Source organism: Oncorhynchus gorbuscha, linkage group LG03, assembly GCF_021184085.1.
Source record: "Oncorhynchus gorbuscha isolate QuinsamMale2020 ecotype Even-year linkage group LG03, OgorEven_v1.0, whole genome shotgun sequence".
Taxonomy (NCBI): Eukaryota; Metazoa; Chordata; class Actinopteri; order Salmoniformes; family Salmonidae; genus Oncorhynchus; species Oncorhynchus gorbuscha.
In genome coordinates this window covers 66,174,701-66,202,568 of record NC_060175.1, presented here as the reverse complement: position 1 = coordinate 66,202,568, position 27,868 = coordinate 66,174,701, and the positions used below count along the sequence as shown (strand labels likewise).

Genomic DNA, 27,868 nt, shown 5'->3' with positions numbered 1-27,868 from the left:
TGTTTGGGCTAAAATATAGATTGGCTATGTACAGGTGCAGTAATCTGTGAGCTGTTCTGACAGCTGGTGCTTAAAGCTAGTGAGGGAGATAAGTGTTTCCAGTTTCAGAGGTTTTTGTAGTTCGTTCCAGTCATTGGCAGCAGAGAACTGGAAGGAGAGGCGGCCAAAGGAAGAATTGGTTTTGGGGGTGACCAGAGAGATCTACCTGCTGGAGTGCGTGCTACAGGTGGGTGCTGCTATGGTGACCAGTGAGCTGAGATAAGGGGGGACTTTACCTAGCAGGGTCTTGTAGATTACCTGGAGCCAGTGGGTTTGGCGACGAGTATGAAGCGTGGGCCAGCCAACGAGCGTGTACAGGTCGCAGTGGTGGGTAGTATATGGGGTTTTGGTGACAAAACGGATGGCACTGTGATAGACGGCATCCAATTTATTGAGTAGGGTGTTGGAGGCTATTTTGTAAATGACATCGCCGAAGTCGAGGATTGGTAGGATGGTCAGTTTTACAAGGGTATGTTTGGCAGCATGAGTGAAGGATGCTTTGTTGCGAAATAGGAAGCCAATTCTAGATTTAACTTTGGATTGGAGATGTTTGATGTGAGTCTGGAAGGAGAGTTTACAGTCTAACCAGACAGCTAGGTATTTGTAGTTGCCCACATATTCTAAGTCAGAGCCGTCCAGAGTAGTGATGTTGGACAGGTGGGCAGGTGCAGGCAGCGATCGGTTGAAGAGCATGCATTTGTAACAGTATAATTTTAAACCGTCCCCTCGCCCATACCCGGGCGCGAACCAGGGACCTTCTGCACACATCAACAACAGTCACCCACGAAGCATCGTTACCCATCGCTCCACAAAAGCCGCGGCCCTTGCAGAGCAAGGGGAACTACTACTTCAAGGTCTCAGAGCAAGTGACGTAACCGATTGAAACGCTATTTAACGCACACCGCTAACTAAGCTAGCCGTTTCACATCCATTACACATTTAGTTTTACTTGTATATAAGAGCAATTGGGAGCCACGGAAGGACCATTGAAGCTCGCCTGGAGGGTTGTTAACACAGTGTCCAAAGAAGGGCCAGAAGTATACAGAATGGTGTCGTCTGCGTAGAGGTGGATCAGAGACTCACCAGCAGCAAAAGCGATATCATTGATGTATACAGAGAAGAGAGACTGTCAGAGGCCCGGATTTGACACACTGAACTCTATCGGAAAAGTAGTTGGTGAACCAGGCGAGGCAATCATTTGAGAAACCAAGGCTGTCGAGTCTGCCGATGAGGATGTGGTGATTGACAGAGTCGAAAGCCTTGGCCAGGTCAATGAATACGGCTGCACAGTACTGTTTCTTATCGATGGCGGTTAAGATATCGTTTAGGACCTTGAGCGTGGCTGAGGTGCACCCATGACCAGCCCTGAAACCAGATTGCAAAGATTGGGAGAAGGAGAAATGGGGAAGGCTTGGGCGAGTTGCTGTGGGGGATGCAGTGCTGTTGACCGGGGTAGGGGTAGCCAGGTGGAAAGCATGGCCAGCCGTAGAAAATTGCTTATTGAAATTCTCAATTATAGTGGATTTATCGGTGGTGACAGTGTTTCCTATCTTCAGTGCAGTGGGCAGCTGGGGGAGGTGTTCTTATTCTCCATGGACTTTACAGTGTCCCATAACTTTTTCGAGTTTGTGTTGCAGGAAGCAAATTTCTGCTTGAAAAAGCTAGCCTAGGCTTTTCTAACTGCCTGTGTATATTGGTTTCTAGCTTCCCTGAAAAGATGCATATCACGGGGGCTGTTCGATGCTAATGCAGAACGCCATAGGATGTTTTTGTGTTTGTTAAGGGCAGTCAGGTCTGGTAAGAACCAAAGGCTATATCTGTTCCTGGTTCTGAATTTCTTGAATGGGGCATGCTTATTTAAGATGGTGAGGAAGGCATTTAAAAAAAATAACCAGGCATCCTCTACTGACAGGATGAGATCAATATCCTTCCAGGATACCCCGGCCAGGTGGATTAGAAAGGCCTGCTCGCTGAAGTGTTTCAGGGAGCGTTTGACATTGATGAGTGGAAGCCGTTTTACCGCTGACCCATTATGGATGCAGGCAATGAGGCAGTGATCGCTGAGATCTTCGTTGAAAACCACAGAGGTGTATTTAGAGGGCAAGTTGGTTAGGATGATATCTATGATGGTGCCCGTGTTTACGGCATTGGGGTGGTACCTGGTAGGTTCATTGATAATTTGTGCGAGATTGAGGGCATTAAGCTTAGATTGTAGGGTGGCTGGGGTGTTAAGCATGTTCCAGTTTAGGTCACCTAGCAGCACGAGCTCTGAAGATAGTTGGGGGGCAATCAGTTTACATATGGTGTCCAGAGCATAGCTGGGGGCAGAGGGTGGTCTATAGCAGGCGGCAACAGTAGATTGCAACACCGCCCCCTTTGGCCATTCTATCTTGTCTGACAATGTTGTAGTTAGGGATGAAAATTTCACAATTTTTGGTGGTCTTCCTAAGCCAGGATTCAGACACGGCTAGAAAATCTGGGTTGACAGAGTGTGCTAAAGCAGTGAATATAACAAACTTAGGGAGGAGGCTTCTAATGTTCACATGCATGAAACCAAGACTATTAAGGTTACAGAAGTCATCAAAAGAGAGCGCCTGGGGAATAGGACTGGAGCTAGGCACTGCAGGGCCTGGATTCACCTCTACATCACCAGAGGAACAGAGGAGGAGTAGGATAAGGGTACGGCTAAAAACTATGAGAATTGGTCGTCTAGAACGTTTGGAACAGAGAGTAAAAGGAGGTTTCTGGGGGCGATAAAATAGCTTCAAGGTATAATGTACAGACAAAGGTATGGTATGATGTGAATACAGTGGAGGTAAACCTAGGTATTGAGTGTTGATGAGAGAGATATTGTCTCTAGAAACATCATTGAAACCAGGCGATGACATCGCATGTGTGGGTGGGGGAACTGAAAGGTTGGATAAGGTATAATGAGCAGGGCTAGAGGCTCTACAGTGAAAAGGCCAATAAACACTAACCAGAACAGCAAAGGATAAAGCATATTGACATTAAGGAGAGGCATGCTTAGTCGAGTGATCATAAGGGTCCAGTAAGTAGTGAGGTTAGTTGGGGTCACGGCGATTCAGACAGCTAGCCGGGCCATCGGTAGTAAGCTAGCATATGATGGAGGTCTGTTTTTAGCCACCTCGTGCGTTTCCGTCGGTAGATTAGTGGCGTTCCGTGTGGTAGAGGGGATCAATCCAATTGGCAAAATAGATATAGTTATAGTGACCCAAGAAAAATTGTCCGGTAGACATATTCAGATAGCAATCAATAAGACAGCTAACAAATAGTGGGCCTCAGATGGGCGTTCAGGTAACGTCGTGACAGAGGGGCCAGTTGGATAACTCTCTCGGGCAGATAACGTCGGTAGTCCAGTCGTGAAGGCCAGGTGGGGCTCCGCATTGGCAGTAAAACGGGTCCGGATAGGTGATTGTAGCCCAGGAGTGGCTGATGGAACTCTTCAGCTGGATAGCTCCGGAATAATTTATGTTTGCTCCGGGATCGACGTAAGCCAATAGTCAAACGGATAGCAGCTAGCTAGCTGCGAGATCCAGGTGTAAATGTCCAGAGCTTGCGGTTGAAATCCGGGGATATGGAGAGAAAAATAGGTCCGGTATGTTCTGGTCTGAGTCACGTTGTACAAAACTGCTGATAGATTTTCGAGCTAAAGGATAGCTGATGACCACAAACCGTGGTTAGCTGAATACTAACGTTAGCCAGTAAACTGGTTAGCTTCTGGCTAGCTTCTGACTAGCTTCTGGTTAGCTTCTGGCTAGCTTCTGGTTAGCTTCTGGCTAGCTTCTATTGTGGATTTCAGATTTGAGGTAAATAATATATATTTTTTAAATTGGTGAGGCAGGTTGCAGGAGAATGTTTTGAAGTTGAGTTTTTGGAAAATAAAATATATAAAAGATATGCGAAGAAAGGTGTAAATATATATATATACGGGACACGACAAGACGAGGACAAAGGACGTCTGACTGCTATGTCATCTTGGGCTTAGCTCATAGTAAGTGTAAGTACCTTATTTAGTTTCAGAGGTGAATGTATCAAACCAGTTCCGTGATAAAAGTTTTTTGTTGTTTTGCACTCTCCTCAAACAATAGCATGGCATTTTTTCACTGTAATAGCCACTGTAAATTGGACGAGGCAGTTTGATTAACAATCATTTCAGATTTCTGCCCATATAAGACATGTCTATGTCCTGGAAAGTTGCTGTTACAACATCATTCTAGTCACATTACCACCCGTTTACACATCAGCCGTCCGGGTATAGGGACAGCGATCCTGTAGGGGTTTTAATATGGGAGAGTGATCTTTTCACGTGTCACATATTCAAATTCCTTTATTACATCATGCCATAGCTTGCAATAAGTATTATTTTGAGAAAACCCAAATTTGCTTCTAAAGTTGTTACAAGTTACTATGATATTCCTTCTTAAATGGCTCGATAACGTTAAGGAAAAAGGGTTTATTGTATACAACTCCTCTTGCTGTGTATACAACTCCTCTTGCTGTGAAAAAATAATAATAATTGGGCTAATTTCAGGGCTTTTGTGCAGGTTTTGAGTGGTCATTGGGCAATACATTTTGTGCAGAACCTGGCAACCATGAAAGGTCGTCTCGCGCGGAACAGCGCATAATCAAGCCTTCAAATCAACCCCACTACTTTGACATAACGACATAATATTCTGTTGTTAGGATAGGGTGTGTTAAACTAATTCCGCGGAGGGCGGGGTGTCTGCGGGTTTTTGGTTTTTCTTTTCAATGAAGACCTAGACAACCGGGTGAGGGGAGTAAATTCACTAATTTGTGAACTTAATTTATCAATCAAATACAAGGGTCAAGTGAAAACACGCAGCCAGACACTCCGTGGAATGAGTTTGACACTTGTGCTAGGACGAGAAAGGTATTCAAATGCTTCCTCCCGGCTGTTCCTACGGTCCGTGTTATCCGGGATCCTTGGGACGTCACCACTCCATTGAATTTGAAATGTAAAATTAAGTTTAGGGTAGGAAAGTCCAAAGGATTCGGATAGCACTGACCCAGTTCCTACACATGAACCGCCCATAGGACGTAGCTAGAAAATCCCGCCTCATTGAACTCATGATTGACACTAGGCTGAACAAATGACGTGCAAGGGAATTGATGGAGGAGGTGTCCTATCCCAAGTCATGGGGAGGAAGGTCTATATTGCATTCATATATATACTATTACACTACGTTTTTAATCATGTAATTATTATGTGTATATAGTAAGTCATCTAATTCCTAATTCTATGATTGCATACTCCTCGCTCCTCTGCTCCTTATCAAAAGCCCTTTTGCATATGAGAAGTTCAGAGGGGAGGAGCCTTTGGCTTTTCATCCAATGGCTTTTGAGAAAGAGATTTTCCAATGTTGAAGCAACGAAGGGGATACCAAAGACTGTACAGAATGTTTAGAGACTATGTGGGGAAAACGTTACCTCCAAGCCATTTTTCATTCTGTCCAGTCATAAATATTGTTCTATAGCTGTCTTCATTTCCGGGTACGTATTGATTGTTTTACGTGAAAGACCATTTATTCATTTAGTTTAAGTAACATAAAGCGTTTTAAAATCGGCACATTTCTCAATGTGAACCGGGAAACTGTTGTTATTAGGTAGCTAGGTACAGTAACGCGTTAGGCTAACTTGCTATCCGGCAGAGCACACTGAACGCAAAGAAAGTTGTGGTAAATCCAGTTTGATATAGTTAGCGACACTTTGCAAGTGTAAAGTATATTTAAGTACTGTATATAGACAAAAGGAAACAACCTAGCTAGCAATAATATAGTCTCACCCTACTCTTAATGCCTTTCACCCTGGCCTGTCACTTATTCAGCCATGCCTGACCTCCTGACCCCAGCCCTCCCATTCAAAAATAACAACCTTGTGCAACATATTTATTTTAGAATAGGTTGTCAAACCATATCGATATGAGTTGTTATGGCATGATTTGGCTTCTCCATAATCAATTGTACAAATGCCAGAAATCAGGCATCTCAATGTCTACATGTCCCTGTAGTGGGAGTACAGTGATGGATGACTTTTTCTGTACACTTCACTTTTTAAACCTAGCTAACTCCTAACTGTTCCATGAACATTACACAATGGTCAAGGGACCAGGAGTATGAGCTGATTGAAAACCAATCAAAGTAGGCCTAGCCCTTTCAACAACATTTGCCATACAAATTTGTCAAACAAGTGTTCACTGTATCAAATCAAATTTATTTATATAGCCCTTCGTACATCAGCTGATATCTCAAAGTGCTGTACAGAAACCCAGCCTAAAACCCCAAACAGCAAGCAATGCAGGTGTAGAAGCACTGTAAGCTGGCCTAGATTCCCAAAAAGAGCACGTAGCAAAGGGCTCACAGCTATAACCATCTGGCCAAAAAGTTGTCCTTTTAGGCAACATAGAGCATGAATTGTTCAGAGGAGCATACGTCTTATCTATCTAGGCTAGATAGCTGTCAAATTAGGCAAGGCGACTAAAGTAACATTTAGCACTTGACCAGTGACACGTATTCATATAGAGACATCAGGCAGGCGTGAAGAGTGAGGGTTTTGGGGCGGCAGGTAGCCTAGTGGTTAGAGCATTGGACTAGTAACCGGAAGTTTGCCAGATCGAATCCCAGAGCTGACAAGGTAAACATCTGTTGTTCTGCCCCTGAACAAGGCAGTTAACCCACTGTTCATTGTAAATAAGGATGTGTTCTTAACTGACTTGAGAGGTTAAATAAAATAAAAAAGGGATAGGGGTGCCTGAACTTGCATTTAAAATAGCGTGACTGTCGCTTTTCTCCATGTATTCACTAGAGGACAGCATTGCACATGTGTTTGTTATAAAATCAATGACCTCTGTGTTCTTCAAGCCCCACTTCTCCACCAAGCACACATCCTGTGCTCACAACAACATTTCCTTTGTATAGATATAATCACTTTTCTATTCATAAGCCGGTCCCTGTGGCAAGGAATGGGGGAAATGGCGAGGCCACAGTGAATGGTAATCAAAGTTACAAGCACAGAGTGTTACCATTGCTTGTAACCTCTGTGTTATGAGTGTGGCCTGGTTGGCTATTTAAAACCTACTCTAATTGACAAACTCCTGTCTGAGATCACGAACGATAACAGAGGTATATACCTAGGTATAGTGAATTATTGATGATATCACAAAGCACATGATGCAAGCGGGAGGTTTCTTGGAACACACCTACATGCAAACACTAAACTTATTGGGTCTGGCATTACAAAATACCATCCCTTTCCCCAACTTTTGTCATGTATTACGCACCCTTTCCAACCTCAATTGTAGGACCAGAAATTAACTAGCCTAGGCCTGCCTATATGTTATGGATTAGGCCTTATAGAATACTCCAAAACAATAACCATCCATAAACTAGAATATTCCACAGCTGGGACATCCCTACAACAAACGTACACACAGCCCCAAAATTAGCCATTTTTATTGGTATTTTATATATTTATTTTCAAAACTTAATTTTAGCAAAAACATTATGGACCTTTCATTTTGAGGAGGCCCACTTGCATGTTTTTTTAGTCTATTTGGCCTGTACTTTAAAATAATGCTTTCTGGCCTGATGATTTATTAATTATGAAAGTATTATTTTTCCACCAACATTTTTAAAAAGCTTTTAGCAGATCATTGTCTCCCGTCATATGAAATAGTGTACATAACAGCTATACTTTTATTTTGGAACAAGCCCATATATAGCCTTTTGTATTGAATTCATTTATATTTATTACAGAATATTTGTAACCTGTTTCCTTTTATGTTAATCCTAATTTTTAAATAATATGGATTTACCATTTAGTTATTTTTAATTCCACTAATGTTATATGGACAGATTCCCTGGTCTACATTCTAAATGGTGTGCAATTTCTTCTAGCCTTGGTTGTAGTTGTTTTGGTGAAGAACTGTGTGCCCTCTCTCGCTCGCCTGAAGACAGTTGAGCAGGAGGGAGGGGTTTAGACAAAGGCCTTCTCTACAAAAATGGAGGCTACAGCAGAGCAGCCCTGTTGTCCTTTTTTCATTTTCTACATGCTGACATTTCTAATATATTATCCATGAAAATAACACAACGTGCATCAGATGCAACCTTAGGTAACGGTATTACATTGTTATATGTGTTCTTTAGGTCACTGAAATGCAGTTAAATGTGTTATTTTGTAATTAGGGCCTAGCTTTCTCTCCTTTTTTCTCTCCCTGTCTCTCCCGCACTCAGAGCTGCTCCTGCCTGCGCTGAACAAAGATAATTACTCAGGAAATGCTTCGGCCAATCGGATGCGGCCTTACATCTCGCTTGTGAGAAAGGGGCCAGTCAGGGCCTGGCTACCATCAGACGGGCCTCATCGCCTTGCCTGAAGAGAGGAGCCTTCCCGGGCTGAGAGTGTCCTCCATGTTTTATAAGTGTTGACATAACAGTGTGTCAGGCAGCCATGCATCCACAGAGGTAAGCCCTGTCTTTATTTCAACTCTAATTACAACATTCCTTTCTCCTTCTACTCTGTTGTGTGACTGTTGTGCAAATCTAAATGTGAATACCTGAAAATCACAGATTGCTTTCCCAAAGGAGTAGGGGAGCTTTGTGGGCGGGTTAGGCCTCGCAAGGCCCCTGCTCCATAGAGAGCTGAGGTGGGGGGGTTGGATAAGGACTCACCCCTGTGCTCTCTCTCTCTGTGTAGCAGGGTCACGTGTGCCCAAGACATCTAGACTACCATGCAATGGGCCATGGCAAATCCTTGTTTTCCTTGGCTTTTTTTTTTTTTTTTTTTTACAATGCTAAAGAGAGTGAGATCCAAGTGTGCACTCTCTTTTCTCCTCTCTGCTGCGCCAGCCTAGTTGTGTGTCATGGCAGAGTCAGAGATGACGGGGGATGGGTGGCAGAAAAAGGGTTAGTGTGGTTGAGGGATGGGGGGGGGTGTTAATTATCTTTTTTAAGCAGATTGTCTCTGTTTTTGTGATCTAGTGTGTCATGCCAGGCCAGAGGGCATGGACGTGAGGGCAACAGATGTGCCTGTTAGAGGGGGGTCTTTAGGAAGGGGCTGATAGATAACTGAACACTGGTTGCTTACAACCAGTGTTAGAGGGGTGGGGGGGGGTAATGATTCAGTTAATGTAATGATTTTCTCTGTAGATATGATCATAATTCTTCACCAATTGATGCAGGTACAAACAGGGCAGTGAATGCCTGCCGCATGAGGCTAAATGCCTCTCCTGTCTCACCCGTATCAGAACTCACACAAGGTCCTCAGAGTTAATTCATTGTCCCAACCAAAAATGGGTTGTCTGAGGGGAATTCTTGAATTTCAGCCTGTCAATTGAACATTTATTTGATTCTTCCTCTACACATTAATAGGCTAGTTGTTTTGAAGCTCATTGGGATATAGGGAGGCCCAAAGCCTCAAGTTTACAGGCCTGTGCTACGTTGACTCTGTAGCACTCATCCTTGTAAAGCTGCTTCCTCTGCTCTGTGCCCCTCAAACAGTGGCCATTTTGTGTGAAGCTCTGCTCTTGTCATCACAGATATAAACTACCAGAGAAGCACTTCATTTTTTTTGCGATTGTTGATTGTGTGTATTTCGTATGCGTGTTGTTGTGTTTGTCTTCAGCTTGACTCATATTTGTCCGTATTTGCGTGCTTGTTTTCTCTTCCCCTCCTTGGCACCGCTCGGGCCTCGCTCACCTATTTATAGCTGTAGAGACAAAAACACCATTGATCTGCTGCTTCATTTAAATGCCTGGTTTGACGTTTCTGTAATACTTGGTTCAAGGGAATCGTATCTCCTTTGTAAATAGGTAAGTAAAACTGCATAGCTGGCTCTCAATTCACACGAATCTTTTTTGGTAGTACTTTATTTTACAGTACTGTTTCCACTGGTGTTTAAATTTGAAATTACTTTATGGTTCTTAGTTCAAATAATTCATCACAATTAATAACTAGCCCCCTATTTGTTTCCAAATAGTGCCTAACAGTGATTCCTTGCATGAATCAGAAAGTACTTCACAGGTTCTAAATGTGTAATAAGTTACCATGCCACGGCAGATTTTAAAATGCACGGTTCACTTTGAAAAAATGATGAGCAAAAGCCTAACCTTCAGTGTCAAACCTAGATTAGGGGGGGGGTTCTACGTGGGGGGGGGGTTCTACATTCCTTACTCTCAACCATCTTGATATAGCTCTACACAAAGCATGCTTCATATTACAGTCATTGACATTTAGGTGAGTTTGGAGACGTGTATAAATTCATGCCGTGCTCCGTTAGTGTTATGTTAGTGGGTATGTTAGTAATCTGGTGACAGGTTATCTTTAGACGATCGTCTGGGGTTGCTGGGGGGTTGCTGAGGCAACATTGCTCGTAAATTGTGATTTACTGCCTCTCAACCACAAAGAACAACTCATCCCTCTTCTAAAGCCTCTACCCGGTTCACTCAGTCACACTCAAAACGGACAACCTTTTAAACCGAGGGGAAATTACACCGTTTTAATGCAGGGGGAATCTCTGCATTGCAGCAGAAAATATTTTTAAGGAAGAGGGAAGCCTGCACACAGGGAGCCATGTGGCATAGAACAGCCGACCAATCCTGTCCCGCCCTGCAGACCCTCCAGCCAATTACAGCAGCAGCCGAGGTTAAAGCTTGAAAATCGCTGTGAGAGCAGCAGCACAGGGAGAGCAGGGGCCTTCTGGAAAATTCCACCGCCATCTTTGTTTCATCCCCTCCAGGCCAATGTAAAAACCAGGCTGAATGATTTTCTTGCATATTCTGTGCTATATCTATCACAAGGTATGCTACCCCACTTCAATTATCTCTGTTGAAGAACATGTTATTCGGTTAAGAAATTCAGACAAAATTGAATCATGTGTGTAAGGAATCTTATAGTATGAAAAAGCAGGCAAAAGCCTGGCACCTATTTCTGCACGACTGTACCTAAAACTAGTTGTTTCATATTGTCTTTAGCGAACAGTACATTTAACCTTGATGGTATTGTTTGTATCTTGTTATGTCTCTCAGAGTCAGTCTTCTCTCTGGAGGACAGGGGCTGCAGGTTGAAGAGGGTGCCAGGTTGTTTCTCTATCAACAATACTGGTTCTCAGTGGATTCAAGGACATATTACCAACTCAAAGCATACAACAAAACCACCCTGCTTTTATGGCACCACTTACAGAGCAGGCTAGCAGGTTTTTGATCAGGAACCCAGACCCTCGCTCACATGAGACACCACTGTGTTGCATGAGACCAAAACAGTGTATTCTCCTCAGGGATACAGCATAGGTTTGTCAGATCTGTCTTTACTCTCATAGTGTCTTACCCCCCTCTTATTATTAAGCTTAATTATTCTTCGACGGCAGTGCGTTCAGTGAAAGCAAGACTGAAGACGGGCGGGGGGTAAAATGGATAAGAATGATCTCCAATTAGCTGGATTTATCTCTCTTTCTCTCTCTCTCTCTCTCTCTCTCTCTCTCTCTCTCTCTCTCTCTCTCTCTCTCTCTCTCTCTCTCTCTCTCTCTCTCTCTCTCTCTCTCTCTCCATCTGTCCCTCATCTATGTCTCCCTCCCTCTGTACCCTGAATAAAACGTGGTTCGGCTTAACTGTGTTTTGATGTTTGGATGTTGAACTGTAATCTCCACGGATCCCCTGGTCCTCCTGTGTGTGTGTGTGTGTGTGTAGGGGGGGGGGCAGTGCCTGTGACTGTGACTGGTGCCTCGGTCTGTGTGGGGGATGTGTGAGAGGGGGGAAGGGAGCCGGCTGTGGCCTCCATTTTCTGTGACGAGAGAACCCTGCTCTGCCTCTGCTCGACTGTCTCTCTGAGGAGCCAGTGGAATCTCAAGGCACAGAGTCAGTGTGTGTGTGTCTGTGTGTGTGTGTGTTTTTTTTCTTCTATCAGGCATTCCTCCTTGCGGAGGGTGGGTGTTTATCAATGTTATCCTGAATTTTGCTCATCTGGAATATTCCCAGATCCTGAAGATTTTTCTGCTATCTGTTCTGGCATGTTTCTGGAATACTGCTCATGGTCTGAAATGCCCTCTGGAAGAACATAGATGACCAGTTGAGAGAGAGAAACTATCTGCCTAGTCAGAAGCTACAGGATCAGGTGGTTATTATGTCACGCTGGCTGCTCGGTGAGCCTATTTGTGAGTGAATAAAAGAGTGTAAACCTTGGCTCACTGCTGGGCTGCATGCTAACAGTACTCTGTCATCCCACAGTGCTCTCGCTGCTAGCACACGTAGCACAGAGAGTTGGCTAACATTAGCTCTCTTTCATGTGGGCCTCGTTTTGTTTGTTCGCTCTCTGTGTCCAGAACAGCAAGGCCCCGGAGGGGGTTATCTGTCAGCAGCGTGTCTAAACAAGAAAAGGTTCATATGCTGGATTATTTGTAATTTTCTTCCTTTTTGTGTCTACTTCATCTTCTTTCATTATCCAAATGACATTAGGGATTATTTTATGCTACAGTCGTTTTGATAGTGGTGATTTAACCTGGTGATCATTGATTAAGACTTTTCCTCCGTTGGGTTTATGAATGATCAATGTCATGGACTTGGTTTGACGAGCAGGACATCAAGGTTTACATTGTGTTAATGGAGGGTGGCACTATTGGTTTAGTAGATTTAGTTAATGGCCCCTTTTACAGTGGTAGTCATGTTTAGGCTCATCAATGGTTGCCCTCAGCTCTGGAGCATTGTGCTGCCTCCTTTTTCTACTCGGTCCTTTTTTTCCTTTCAGATCAATGACTGTGATGTATGTGGATTCCTAAGAATAGATAAACTCTAATCTCATTCAAAACTTTCCCACTTGGCCACTTCTTGAACCTTGTCCAAAGGCTGTTTTTCTATCTTGCCAGTGCTGGATATTTGCCTGTTAGGCTACCTGTACCTAGACTTTCTTTGCCCACTGCCCCATCCACCTCCACCAGGAGCCACCAGGGTAAGAGCCTGAACTGGTTCAGCGTGTGTCCTGTGGTGGGTCCATTCCCGAGGAGGATTTTCTTTAAGAGGGCGATGAATGGGACGACATCCTTGGAACGAGGCCATCAGTGGCACTGACAAAGGAGGGGCTGAACTCTCAAAGAACTCCATTCACCACCGTGGACCCCCCTTTCTTCTCCTCCTCTTTCTTCCTGAGAGGAAATGAGATGAGAGCGGAACCAGAGACACAGAAAGCTACAGGCTTTGATTTGGGCATTTCTTTGAATGAAAGAAGCTCTATTTTTTTTAAATATGTTTTTATATATTGATATGATTTGCTGTGGAAAACTGATTTATTGTTTGGGCTGTTCAGAACACGATGTTTGGGCTAGTTAACAGACCAATGTAACGGGTAAAAACCTGTAGTTAGCTAATAAGACCAAGGTTGACTCTGTAAAGCTTACTAAAGTGATCTGGTACAGTGGGTTTCTAGGAATAGGCTAAACAGCCTTTAGGGACACCTGTTGTTAGAGCTGGGGTTTAAGTGGCTACCAAGAAGCACCTTCACTTTACACTCTCTCATCCATGACTGTCTGAGGCAATTTTCTGTGATTCACCGTCCATTTTGAAGGTACAAATCCTTGCGTGGCATAGCCTATGCAAATTGTTTTGTGTTTTTGGGAATCATTGTTTTCAAGGCATTCCACTTTTGAATGAACTTGCACTGTACAGAAAGAGCGTCTTGGAATGTAGATAGGTGGGCAAAGTGAGATGCAAACAAACTCATCAATGCATGGCCCTCATCAGGACTGAAGCCTTTGTCTCTCCGTTGTCTCCTGGAGGACAGGAGCACACAGCCTACTCTCTGTTTGGGTGGCCTTGTTTGTTGCGCTGAAGCACAAGTTGTCGCCCAGCTGAATCAAGAGGACTTGTTGCCATGGAGATCCTCTCCAGTGGCACCCCATGGAACACAAACACCTAAGTTCATCTGACTGTGTTGACCAATGATTATAGACACTCATAGGATGTCTTCTGTGATGATCATGAAGGCCGTGGTTCTGAGGTCCAAGTAAGTTTTGTGACCCGTCGGTTGCACCTTAGATTTGGTGGCCTAACACTGTTAACCTATTGCTGTTTCTCATTAAAGCAGGCATGAGGAAACCGCAGTGGAAACCTGCTGGAACTCTGGTGACTTTGTCCTCTGGGGGTCCTGCCTTAGGTGGTGTTCCACTTGTTTACTGTGTGGCAGGATTTCGTTCGTGAACACCGTTTGTGACTGACTCTCCCTTTTCTTTTTGTCTCTGTGCCCTCGCTCTGTGCAGTCTGGCTGAGGAGGAGGTAAAGACAGAGTCCGAGGGGGTAGAGGGGATGGATGCGTCCGTGCGATCCAAAGGTAAGAACAAGGCCTTTGCATACAAATGTTACTGTGTTTTGAGAGGACCGCTTATTCTCGTACTCTTCTTTTAGTATTGATCTTACATTTAAACATGTTTGTTGTGGATCTCATTGAGCTACACTGAGCAACCATTCTGCCATTGAGTTAATATCAGATCGCTGTAATGGAGCAACACTGCCTCAGGGATTGAGTGTGAACACTTGTCACAGGCCCTCGACCACACTTTTCTTGAAATGTGGTTGGCGTAGCAAGGATGATAAGATGTTAACTTATATGAAATTCGTTGGCAGATTGGGAAACCAAGCAGTAAGGTTTGGTGGCCAAAATCTCTTATCTGGTCGGTATCCCTGGGCAAGCACTACTGTATTTTGTCTCTCAGTGATGGGGTTCTGCTAACAAAAGAAAGGTCTACGCTTTACACTGCCTTTGACCTTCACAATGACTCTTATCCCCGTCTGAGGAAAGATTAGTTGAGTAGTACTGAAGACGATGGAGCCGGTCATTGTTGTGTAGACTGGCCTGTGACTGGGAGTGTCTCTGCCTCTCTAGTCTTTCATGCCAGGCGTCTAGTCTCTCCTTCTAAGCCTCATATTCATGAGTTGCCCCTCCGTCACTCGTTGACTGTTTTGTCTAAATTACACATATAGGGGCTTGAGAATACGATGACATTGCTAAAGTAGGCACATATTTAGTAGGAATCAACTTTGCCATCATCATGTTGTCAATTTACTTTAGACAGATGGCAATGTTGTCCTTAGCAAGCAAAGTCTGTCAAATGAACGAGCAATGCTAACGTTAGCCAGATAAAATCTGTGTCTCCCTTCAATCTTAGCTAGCTAGCTAGCTAACGTTATACTGCATCTAAAGTCAATCTGGCTACCTCAAAATAACGACAAAAGGTTTTCCAACTAATTATTTGCCGCCTTTAGACACAGTAATGCACTTTAGACCAAATCTTCATCGGTGCCCAATGAGGACGCATTGAATAGAATGCTCAGTTAGGCAGCAGTCCTAAAACGAACAATCAAAACAATATCGTGACGCAACGTGGAACCCATTAATTAATAAGCTGCATTCTTGTTCCGTATTGTATGTATGGTGACCTGGTTTTCCCTCTACTTCGGCCACTAGTGTCTGACCCTGGGTCAGCAGAGCGGGCGCTGGTGGCTCAGAAGAGGAAGGTGTCCAGCCCCACCCACTCCTCCAATGGCCACTCCCCCTCAGACACCTCCCCCAGCCCCCTGAAGAAGAAGAAGAAACCTGGAGCCATCCATAGCAACAACAAAGACCAGGTGTGTGTGTGTGTGTGTGTGGTGTGTGTGGTGTTTGCTCCTTCTGTGCTGTACACCTTCCCATTTACACCAGAAATCTGTATATAATAACGAGATGCTCATGTCTCTGCCCTAACAATGGGAGTCGTTGTCCCAAAGGTAGGAAGGCAGGCGACAAGTTAGGTTCAAAATAAGCGCATAGAAACGCATTGGGCTTATTTTGGACAGATTTAGACAAGCCTCTCGCTTTGCCTCTTTCTCCCAAGCTCCTCCCCTACCACCCACAACAACAAAGATGAGAGATCACTTCTTCCACTCTGACAAACGGTTTCAACTCGCTATTTGTATTTTTTATTGAACCTTTACTTAACTTGGCAAGTCAGTTAACAACAAAATCTTAGTTACAATGACGGCCTACCCCGGCCAAACCCTAACCCGGTCGACGCTGGGCCAATTGTGCCCCGCCCTATGGGACTCCCAATCACAGCCTGGAATCGAACCAGGGTCTGTAGTGACGCTTCTAGCACTGAGATGCAGTGCCTTAGACCGCTGCGCCACTCGGGAGCCCTTTGGTCCAACAGAATCGGTTATATGGACACCGAAACACATCAAGACATTATTTTACTCTAATGGAGGAGAAGTTAACCTTTCGAACCATACACTGTTTGTTTCAACTCCTCAAATTTTGAGCAGTCAGACACTACTAAAACGGATGTACCACTGAACATTCATTCTGGAAAATGAATGCTCAGTTTGTCGCGCACGCAATATGGTACCACATATCGCTAGCAACATTTTAGTCAAATAAAGATTGTTATACTAGCCATTTAGCCATTTAGTTTGTTTTTATAAATGTGCAATAAGGAATTGGCAGCTTGTTCTCATTCTGAGAAATAAGGTAGGGCCACTCATGCTGTTCAAACAGTTCGAGACGGACAGAAGCTTGGGTTCATAACAATTCAAATGTTTTGCCTTTTTAGCTGAATTCAGAGCTTGTGAAATTATACCTTGATCCAAGTTGGCTAAACTTGAAATATAACTATTTGCTGCCTACTCACTAGCATGTGGGCTTGTACTTGACAGTTTGTTCATGAGACCGGTGTTAATTTTCTACAATGCCTGCTACATTATTAGTGAATGTGCATTATGCATGGTTCTGATTTTCAATTTGAAACAAAAATGGCGTTTTTCTAGACAGACCTGAAAGCCAGATCAGTGATTTATTAACTATTTTAATACAATTAAAACTGGGTCTTATGGTTGTGGAAGGAATATATTCACCCTTGGTATAATTTCACAAGCTCTGAATTCAATAGATTATTGATGGCTGTTTTGCGGTGAATTTGACCATTTCAATTGTACAACAAAGCTTATTTTGAGAAAACATTAAAATAAAATCAAGATATATATTTTGTGAATCGCCCATAAGTTAGAAAACATTTAGATGAGTTTTAGGTGTTATCGCACAGCCCTAGCGTCTGTGCACAACATATTATGCCCCCAGGTTTAAATGAAAGCCACTGCTGTATGTTCTAACAATTAGTTCATATCAAAAACATACATGATTGTGTATCATGTATTGATGATTAAATGTTAAAATAATTGCTGTGATGATTGGTAATCACAACTGTTTATAGAGTGTAATAACTTAATTACTTTTCTAAACCTAAACAGCCTTTTTGGAAAGAATAGATATTAATGCATATTATTGTATGCTTGCCAAATATTTTATATTTTTGCACATTTATTCCCATTTGGTGTGAATGCTTTGTTTTACATGCATGACACAATTAAACCCCAAGCCAAAACCTTTGAATTCAGTTCCGCTGACAGATGGAAAAAGTTGCATGTTCTGAACAGTCACATGGATATTTGCTGACTAGTAATTGTCTTGTTCACTGATTGGCTGATGTGGATTAATGAAGTGTCAATCATGATATCCAACACAAGACTGATTATTGGTCCACCTGGTAAAGTCTCCAATCAAATTGCACTTAGTCTGTGAGGACATAAACAGATGACAGAAACACAAACTTCTGTTATAGATAAAGAACAATGACATGACTATCTTATAGATAGACCTACATTGATATTGACGAGACCAACCGAAACGGTCTTGTGTTTTGGTGCCTGCTTGCTTATTATCCTGCCTTACTTGCCACTGTGTATTTCTCTCTGTGTTCTGTTGCACTGCACCTTTTGTGTTTGTTTTCTGCGTGTGTTTTGAAACCCGCCCCCTGTTTCTCTTGCCGCATTTCAGTCAGAGCTAAGACATGGTCCCTTTTACTATGTGAAGCAGCCATCACTCACCACAGACCCTGTTGATGTTGTACCGCAGGACGGCAGGAATGACTTCTACTGCTGGCTGTGCCACCGCGAGGGCCAGGTGCTCTGCTGTGAGCTCTGCCCGAGGGTGTACCATGCCAAGTGCCTCAAACTGCCAGCAGAGCCCGAGGGCGACTGGTTCTGTCCAGAGTGTGAGGTACTCGCTTGTGTGTGTGCCGTGGGTGTGTAGGTGTACATACGTGCGCATGTTGTGTGGGAGTGTTCCGGGTACATTTTACCTTTACCACTAGCTTAATATCCGCTTGCTCTTTTGGTGTCAGGTGATGGGGTTGGAGGCAGGCTTGGTTCAATTTCAATTCTTAATTTCAAGTAAATAATGTAAAAATCCTTATACACATACTTCCGGGGTCAGTTCCCTATAATCTTTTGAGTGGGCCTGACGATGACATCATCAAATTCGTGAAAACGCGGTCATTTTAAGATGTGTATAAAATAATATTTGTGCTACGTGTTGCGCTAGTGTTTCCCCATTGAAAACCATTCAAAAAGCCTACAAAAGTTCAACAACTACAAGGCTTCTTCCTGGAAAATGACACGTCACTTTCATAGTATATTATTCTATAATAAGGATAATACACATGGCATATTTTAAGTCTCGAATTTAAATGGAATCGAGCCCAAGCCTGTTTGGAGGGCAAACATAAAGTGGGCAGGATCTATATCTTCCCTCTCTAGATGGATTTCGCTGCTATGAGGACTAGTACTTCTGTCTCCTATAAATCATAACACAGATGCACAGTTAATAGCCAGCCCAGCAGACTGCTGTGAGTGGTTGTGGGTTAGCCCAGTATCCCTTTTGGTTTTTTACTAGCTACTGTTTGTCACTTTGCCCTGACTTTTTAAATTGTTTCTAGAAAATCACAGTAGCAGAGTGCATAGAGACACAGAGCAAAGCCATGACCATGCTAACGATAGATCAGCTCTCATACCTGCTGAAGTTTGCCCTCCAGAAGATGAAACAGCCAGGGGTAAGTTCAAAACACGTTTTTAAATCACAGTTTATTTGTCACATTCTTTGTGAACAACCGGCGTAGACTAACAGTGAAATGCTTACTTACGTGTCCTTTTCCATCAATGCAGAGTTAGATACATTTTTTTTGGTTGTTGAAATAGTGACACAAGGAATAAGTACACAGTGAATAACGAATAACAATAGCTAGTAAAAAATAACATGGCTATATACAGGGAGTACCAGTACCGAGTCGTTCATTGACATTGATAGTTCTTTTGACATTCTCCAGGTGCCCACTGTGAGCCAGAGAGGGCTTTAGGTTGAATGGTGTGTTTATGAGAACTGATGCCTGTGACTGTTTCCTCTCTGGGCAGACTGAGCCCTTCTGGAAGCCTGTGTCTCTGGAGCAGCACCCTGACTATGCCGAGTACATATTCCATGCTATGGACCTCGCAACACTGGAGAAGGTACCCTTACATTCCCATTTGTCATTTCGCAGGCGCTATTATCTAGACCGACTACATGCCATAAGTGAATTAAACTGAAGTCGAAATGGTGTTTTCTAATAATGTACATTTTTCTCTGCTATATTTGTAGAATATGAAAAAGAAAATGTATGGCTGCACGGAAGCCTTCTTGGCTGACATGAAATGGATATTGCACAACTGCATCATCTACAATGGTGGTAGGTCACAAACACCTGCTTAATTAACACTGTTTCCTTTCTGTACTGCTACTTGTTTTGGAGATAACCATGTTGGTAAAAGCCAAGTTGTTTTTCTGTCTTTCGGTATTGTTGCAGGTAATCACAAACTAACAGCAACAGCAAAGGTCGTTGTGAAGATCTGTGAACATGAAGTGAGTCATTTTTACACGATGACTGAAATGCCAGCCTGGGTTGTGTTTTGTTTTCTCCCTTCCATGTGTAAAATGGCCACTTCAGTGATGTGGAAACTGCTGTCTGTTTCAGATGAACGAAATCGAGGTCTGTCCAGAGTGCTACCTGTCCTCGTGCCAAAAGCGGGACAACTGGTTTTGCGAGCCATGTGTAAGACAAACGTTTCCTCACCTTCTTTTGCAATGAACATTTTTAATAGATGTAAATGTAACTTTTTGTCCTTCCACATACTATGTGACTTGGGGTCACAATTAGGTTTGTCCCGAAGACAAATGTAGACTAGCCTAAATGTCATATTTCAAATCTCAAAAAACACTCTTTAGAGCACAGGAATGTCTTTGCGAAGCTTATTCCACTGTCTGTTTTTCTGCTGTCTTATCAGACCTTTCCCCTGGTATGCCTCCCCTCTTAGGGTCATACCCACCCCCTGGTGTGGGCCAAGCTGAAGGGCTTCCCCTTCTGGCCAGCCAAAGCACTGCGGGAGAAAGACGGACAGGTGGACGCACGCTTCTTCGGTCAGCATGACAGGTGAGCCTTGCCGTTGGATGAAAGTAGAGGATGGGAGGGACTTTTCATCGTTTTTTACTTGGACTCCTCTGAAATGAGTCATGGTTCTATACTTATCCTACTCTTTAACAAGTCTTTTTTTTTTTTCATCCCGTAGGGCGTGGGTTCCCATCAACAACTGCTACCTCATGTCCAAGGAGATTCCCTTCTCTGTGAAGAAGACCAAGAGCATCTTCAACAGCGCCATGCAGGAGATGGAGGTCTACGTGGAGAACATCCGCAAGAAGTTTGGTGTGTTTAACTACGCCCCCTTCCGCACCCCCTTCACGCCCAACAACCAGCTCCAGATGCTGCTGGATCCAGCCAACCCCGGGGCAGGGGCCGTGAAGATGGAGAAACCCGACAAGATGCGCTTCAACTTCGACATGACCGCGTCTCCCAAGATGCTCCTGGGCAAGAGCTCTCTGTCGAGCGGGATGGGGCGGAGGATCTCTCTGACAGACATGCCTCGCTCTCCCATGAGCACCAACTCCTCTGTACACACGGGGTCTGACGTGGAGCAGGATGGGATGGAGAGAGGGCCCAGGAACCCCCCATTCCACTACAGTGCTGGGGAGGAGTCTATGGACTACACCGGTAATTAACATGCTCCTGACTCTCTAATACGTCATACGACTAACTAACACAGGGGTATTATCTACAGAATAGTCACAGTCAAAACATGTGTGGCGGTTAAAGTGTTATGTGTTCTGGCCACAGCGTCCCCTGCGTCAGTGAAGATGGGCCATGCAGGCAGCTTGACGGGCAGCCCCAAGCCATTCTCCCCTGGTCTGGTGCCCAAGCAGGAGAGGGCCCCGGGCACAGGCAGCATCCTCAACCTCAACCTGGGTGTGTCCCATCTAACCTCTCCTCCCCCTCCTGTAGCACCTTGTCTTGTGCTGTGTGTTCGGTTAGGGGTTATGTTTCGGTTGTGTGTTGAGTTCGAGTGTCATTTGCCACAGATCGTGTGAAGGCTGAGATGGACCTGAAGGAGCTCAGTGAGGCAGTACAGCAGCAGCAGCAACAACAACAACAACAACAGGGGTCATCACTCCTCACCACCACCCCCAAGAGACCAATCAGGAGCCTGGACAAGACCATCGAGAGCTGCAAGGCCCAACTAGGTACACTCACAAACCATTCGTGAATTGTGTCTCAAGGCCTATAAATGATATGCTCATGACATATGATACATATACAGTACCAGTTAAAAGTTTGGACACAACTCATTCAAGGCCTTTTCTTTATTTTGACTATTTATTACATTGTAGAATAATAGTGAAGACATCAAAACTATAAAATAACACATATGAAATCATGTAGCAACCAAAAAAAGTGTTAATCAAAATATATTTTATATTTGAGATTCTTCAAAATAGCTACCCTTTGCCTTGATGACAGCTTTGCACACTCTTGGCATTTTCTCAACCAGCTTCAACTGGAATGCCTTGCCAACAGTCTTTAAGGAGTTCCCACATATGCTGAACAATTGTTGGCTTCTTTTCCTCAACTTTGCAGTCCAACTCATCCCAAACTATCTCAATTGGGTTGAGGTTGGGTGATTGTGGAGGCCAGGTCATCTGCACTCCATTACTCTCCTTGGTCAAATAGCCCTTACACAACCTGGAGGTGTGTTGGGTCATTGTCCTGTTGAAAACAGGCTTCAGAATGCTATGGTAGCCATGCTGGTTCAGTGTGCCTTGAAAACTAAATCAATCACAGGCAGTGTCACCAGCAAAGCACATCACACCACCTCCTCCATGCTTCATGGTGAGAACCACACATGCATAGATCATCCATTCAACTACTCTGCTTCTCACAAAGACATGGCGGTTGGAACCAAAAATCACAGATTTGGGCTCATCAGACCAAAGGACAGATTTCCACCAGTCTAATGTCCATTGCTCGTGTTTCTTGGCCCAATCAAGTCTTTTTTTCTTCTTATTGGTGTCCTTTTAATAGGGGTTTCTTTGCAGAAATTCGACCTTGAAGGCCTGATTCATGCAGTCTCCTCAGCAGTTTTTGAGATGTCTGTTAGGTGAATTCTGTGAAGCATTTATTTGGGCTCCAATTTCTGAGGCTGGTAACTAATGAACTTATCCTCTGCAGCATAGGTAACTCTGGGTTTTCCTTTCCCGTGGCTGTCCTCATGAGAGCCAGTTTGGTTTTTGATGGTTTTTGTGACTGCACTTGAAGAAACTTTCAAAGTTCTTGAAATGTTTTAAGGATTGACTGACCTTCATGTCTTAAAGTAATGATGGACTGTCGTTTCTCTTTGCTATTAGATCTGTTCTTGCCATAATATGTACTTGGTCTTTTACCAAATAGGGCTATCTTCTGTATACCACCCCAACATTGTCACATCACAACTGATTGGCTCAAACGCAATAAGAAAGAGAGAAATTCCACAAATGAACTTTTAACAAGGCACAACTGTTAATTGAAATGTATTCCAGGTGACTACCTCATTAAGCTAGTTGAGAGAATGCCAAGAGTGTGCAAAGCTATCATCAAGGGAAAGGGTGGCTACTTTGAAGAATCTAAAATATGAAATATATTTATAAATATAATTTATTCAATACTCATTTGATTCCATATGTGTTATTTCATAGGTTTGATGTCTTCACTATTATTCTACAATGTAAAAATAAAGAAAAACACTATGTATTGTTTTTTTGTCCTTGTGCAGGCATTGATGGGATCTCTGAGGACGTGTATAAGGGTGTGGAACACAGTGACTCAGAGGATTCCGAAAAGTCTGACTCCAGCGACAGCGAGTACCTTAGCGATGAGGAGCACAGACAGAAGAGCGCCGCCCATGACGACAAGGACAAAGCAGAGAGGGAGTCAAGGAAGAGGCCCAAGGCGAGCACACAGGGAGAGGACAAGGAGGCAGTCACAGAGGCCAGGGATAAAAAAAACTCTGAAGCCCTGCTCAAAGACAGACAGGGCATCAATGGCCCAGAGAGAGACTCCCAGGAGAAGCCCAGGACGCCCCAGACTCAGCCCCCCACAGACATGCCCAAGGCCCCAGAGGAGGGGAGGGCAGGCGCACCCCGGACCCTTGCTGGCCCAGACCAGGACTCAGACTCAGAGAGGGAGCTGGTTATTGACCTGGGGGATGAGCAGGGGGGTCGCGACCGTAAGGCCAGGAGGGAGCCAGGGGGTGGAGTCGCCAAGGCCACGAAGGAGCCCCTTGGCACCAAGCTGGAAGGTGAGGGTTCAGTTATTGTCTTGTTTCATTTGATTTGTGCACCCTAGTTGATTTGTATCAGACAGTTGTAAGAGAATGAGGCTTAAAGGCTCAGCAGAAAGGAGGAAAACACGTGATTGTTCTGTTATTTAATCAGTGTCATTTCTTCTCTGACCAGGCAAATTCTCTGCCTCGGTGGCACCCTCTCCAGCCTCTGCCACTTTGTCCAACCTCAAAGACCCCAGTCAGCCACTCATCAACCCTCCACTCAACCTGTCCTCCAGCACAGGCTCTGGTCAGCCCAACACGGCCCTCAGCACCACCCCCTCTCCAGCCCCCACCTCCGCCCCCACCCTCTCCTCCGCCGCGGTCGCCTTGGCAGTGAAGAAACAGCGCCCTCTGCTGCCCAAAGAGACGGCTCAGGCAGTGCAGCGTACGGTGGTGTGGAACCCGGCCAACAAGTTCCAGACGTCGTCCCAGAAGTGGCACATGCAGAAGGTGCAGCGGCAGCAGCAGCAGGAGGAGCAGCCGTCTACGCCAACACAAACACAGCCTCCTGTTCCGGTCCAGGCGCCGACGCAGACCCAGGCACAGACACGCAGCCCACAGCAGCTCCAGTCACAGCAGTTGCCGGGATCTTCCAGTATGCGCTACCAGACCAGACAAGCAGCAAAAGGTACATCGAGACTCACAACTCCCCAAATTCTATACACACATTCATCTCATCATAGTTAATATGAGCTATTGAATGTTTCTTTTCATTCCTTTCCCCTCTTCTGTGTTTTGCAGCCGTGCAACAGAAAGATGGTCCCCAGACCTCCACCTCATCAGTCACCTTGGTCACCTCTGGTCCCTCCTCCTCCTCCTCTTACCTGGCAGGAGACTTTCAGATCCCCACAGCCTCAGCAGATGTGGCAGCTGACATAGCAAAGTACACCAACAAAGTGAGTCAGCAAGATGCTATATGCCTGCCTCACACAGAATGAATATACTTTACAGGGGAAGGTTTATAGATTCACAGATGATATGTGTGTTTTATTGATCTGGAAATGTACCTGTCTGATATCAGTCTGTGAGTTGTAATAATCTCACCGGAACTTTTCAGATGATGGAAACGATTAAAGGAACAATGACAGAAATCTACAACGACCTTTCCAAAAGCACTTCAGGAAACACAATCGCAGAGGTGAGGGCTACGGTGAACAGACTTTTGGTTGAGTCCATAAAATAGGTAAACCTCTCTCTCCCCTGTCTCACAGCTTTGTGACAACTGTTGAATATTTTTGCACAGATCCGGCGGCTGAGGATAGAGATTGAGAAACTTCAGTGGCTACATCAGCAAGAGCTTTCAGAGATGAAGCACAATCTTGGTTTGTTCCACTTGTTCCTTAAAAATATGCACCTCTTTTAGGTTGGTATCATTATTTATATATATATATATGTTTGCCTATAGACTGGTTGGTTGTTTAGCAACAAAAGCGTTGTGTACGCAACTATGGGGCAAAACAGACAAGGTTGGGGCATCCCGAGTGGTGCAGCGGTCTAAGGCGCAGAATCGCAGTGCTTGAGGCGTCACTACAGACCTGGGTTCGATCCCAGCCTGTGTCACAGCTGGCCATGACCGGGAGACCCATTAGGTGGCGCACAATTGGCCCAGCGTCGTCCGGGTTAGGGGAGGGTTTGGCCGGATGGGATTTCCTTGCTCTAGCGATTCCTCGTGGCGGGCCGGTACTGTACATTGTTAGTTGTTGGTTGGTTAGCTGGCTAGTAAATTTGAGCCATATTAGCATTGACATGAAGTCAGTCAAAGCACCTCAAAACAAGACATGGTATCAACAACAAGATAAAACTAGCTGAAAGCCACCTACGATTCCCCACATGGCAGGTTCTTGTCATTGTTGCTCTTAATCTGATCGTACAGAATCAAAACGCACTTCAGCCAACCAGTCTGTGTCAGCCAATTCGTGTGTGTATGAGATGGACTTCATATCTGTGTTTTCTGACATCTTAATAATGCAAGTGTGTGCATTATAGCTGTATGTATAATATACTCATTAAGTTCCTGTGCTGTAGTCATAAAACATGCATCGTATACATTTCAATGCATGTTACATTCATATGAATAATTCATTCTTTTCAATATAATGTGAATTATATTAGTACGTCTTCTAAACGTCTTTGTGTGTCGTGTAGAACTGACTATGGCGGAGATGAGGCAGAGTCTGGAGCAGGAGAGGGAGCGTCTGGTGGCGGAGGTGAAGAAGCAGATGGAGGTGGAGAAACAACAGGCGGTGGATGACACCAAGAAAAAGCAGTGGTGTGCCAACTGCAGGAAGGAGGCCATATTCTATTGCTGCTGGAACACCAGCTACTGTGACTACCCCTGCCAGCAAGCCCACTGGCCAGAACACATGAAGTCCTGCACACAGTCAGGTATTACATACACAATCAATGTAATTTGCACAAATGCATAGAAGGAAGTGCCTGTGCACTAAAACTTCAGGCACTAACATGCCATACACATTACACACTCTCTTTAGCTCTCTCTCTGTATTTTATTTTACCATCTGAACGTATGTTTCATGTCTGCCTCCCACTGTTCCGACAGCAACAGCTTCTCAGCAGGAACCAGAGGCGGAGTCTACTTCTGACCCTTCAGCCAAACCACCAGGTCACTCCTCCAGTGCCCAGGCCCCTTCTGGTACAGGATCTGCTGCCACAGACAAAGGCCCCTCTCCTACCTGCTGTGTAGACAAGAGCAAGGACAGTGCCAGTGCTACTGTGCCCTAACCACTACACTGCACACACACACACATTTTATACTCTACAATCCTGCAATCTGTAAAATGTATGTATCTGTTGCAAAGAGACAGATCCAATAAACCAAGCCTTTTTGCGACCAACTAATCTGGGAATGACCAGCGAATCTCCGTATGAAAGACCACAGAGGTATCAAAACCAACAGACACCCTCACCTTCTCCTAGCCAGGCTTAGGGCTTTAAAACGCCAAGAACACTCCTTGCATAAAGGCCTGCTCCTCTGTGATTCAGCTGATTCATCCCCTGTCCCTTGTTTTGTTCAACGTCTGCCTCGTGATCCGATGTTTTAAGCCATCCTTCATCCTCCTCAAAGTCTGTGCTAGACTGGAGGATTCACTTACCGTGTCCTTGTGACTAGTTCATCTGGATATCAAACTTCAGTCTGTATACATTTTCACTCTTTCCTCTTTTCATCCTATTTGTATATCCCTCTTACCATCTATCCTAACGCTAGTTATCTACAGGAAAGTACATCAAAAGATCAGACATCAATGTTTTGTGTGTTCTTACAACAATCTTAAACTTGAAACCTGTGATGCTGCTCTTTAAAATTTACCACAAGTCTTTATAATTATTTGCCACCAGAAGTGAAACCGAGCACGTTACTGTGCCAGCCCTTTTTGGGACACCCAAACAATCTAAAATGTAAATTATTCTACATTGTTAATGTGGTTTAAAAGGTATTGTCAATGCGGTTTAAAAGTTTCATCATTTTGTAAGGAGTTGACAAGGGTGTATTTGAAAATCCATGAACAGTATACACAGACATTTCATTCAAAGGGATAGCATTAAGATGGTAATCACCCCCCGTGTTACCTTATTGTTTCATACTCATTATATATCGTAGTTCCTCAGTGTATACATAGATTTTAATAAACTGTGATGTATAAAAACTATAAAGGTTAAAACTGTACAAAGTTTTTGTAATAAGACACATGGACAATATTTATAGTGCTCTGACAAGCATATGAGATTTTTGTTTTTTAAATACTGTTTGTGAATGAAAATCACTTTCCAAATGTTTTGAAATGGCTCAGCTCTGGAAATCGTTTTTATTTAAATGCATTGTAAGACTTTATATGAATGTCACCTGTTCAGATTCTGTCAGAACTATTTGTCTCATCAACCTTCGATGGTTTGGTTATTCGTTAACAATGTAAGCCTACTCCAGAATTACTTTCGACCATGATAGTGTTTTTGGAGGGTAAAGGAAACAGCAAAAGTGACTGACTGTATATTATTCTGAGCATGTTTATTTACCCCTTTGTTTGTCATATATTCTCTTGTTTACATATTGTACATATAGTAAATGGATTGTTAATGTCTTTAAGAAAAAATTAAACAGGTCTGACCAATGTTTTTTAAAAGTATTTTATTGGCATAAGTGGGCTTTGTTGCCACCTGGTGGACTACTAGGAAGTGGTTTGGCAAAGTAGACACGACAAGCTTTGGTTT

At 44.0% G+C, this 27,868-nt stretch overlaps 1 protein-coding gene across 7 annotated transcripts; it reads left to right on the top strand.

Moving 5' to 3' along the window:
• The first annotated feature begins 5,450 nt into the window (after window positions 1-5,450).
• LOC124031717 (protein kinase C-binding protein 1-like) lies at window positions 5,451-27,772 on the top strand. Of its 7 annotated transcripts, none has more exons than XM_046343315.1 (21): window positions 5,451-5,571; window positions 8,310-8,537; window positions 14,314-14,384; window positions 15,519-15,679; window positions 17,997-18,140; window positions 18,859-18,972; window positions 19,331-19,423; window positions 19,554-19,641; window positions 19,759-19,814; window positions 19,927-20,004; window positions 20,267-20,382; window positions 20,519-20,997; window positions 21,121-21,249; window positions 21,363-21,524; window positions 23,090-23,614; window positions 23,772-24,269; window positions 24,383-24,537; window positions 24,699-24,779; window positions 24,885-24,963; window positions 25,787-26,026; window positions 26,202-27,772. In XM_046343315.1, the coding sequence occupies exons 2-21, from the start codon at window positions 8,524-8,526 to the stop codon at window positions 26,381-26,383; spliced, it is 3,465 nt and encodes a 1,154-aa protein (XP_046199271.1). In that variant the 5' UTR covers window positions 5,451-5,571; window positions 8,310-8,523; the 3' UTR covers window positions 26,384-27,772. The 7 variants fall into 7 exon arrangements, with proteins under 7 accessions (XP_046199271.1, XP_046199265.1, XP_046199266.1 ...); XM_046343309.1 differs by having other exon boundaries at window positions 17,919-18,140; XM_046343310.1 differs by lacking the exon at window positions 5,451-5,571 and adding an exon at window positions 8,059-8,188 and having other exon boundaries at window positions 17,919-18,140.
• The last annotated feature ends 96 nt before the right edge of the window (window positions 27,773-27,868 follow it).

Excerpts from the sequence above, each read along its gene's own strand:
- LOC124031717 (XM_046343308.1), top strand. The coding sequence starts at position 13,996 with ATGATTATAGACACTCATAGGATGTCTTCTGTGATGATCATGAAGGCC. Across the intron at positions 19,424-19,553 it reads ACCTCGCAACACTGGAGAAG|AATATGAAAAAGAAAATGTA; the intron begins GTACCCTTACAT and ends CTATATTTGTAG. Across the intron at positions 20,998-21,120 it reads GGAGTCTATGGACTACACCG|CGTCCCCTGCGTCAGTGAAG; the intron begins GTAATTAACATG and ends TTCTGGCCACAG.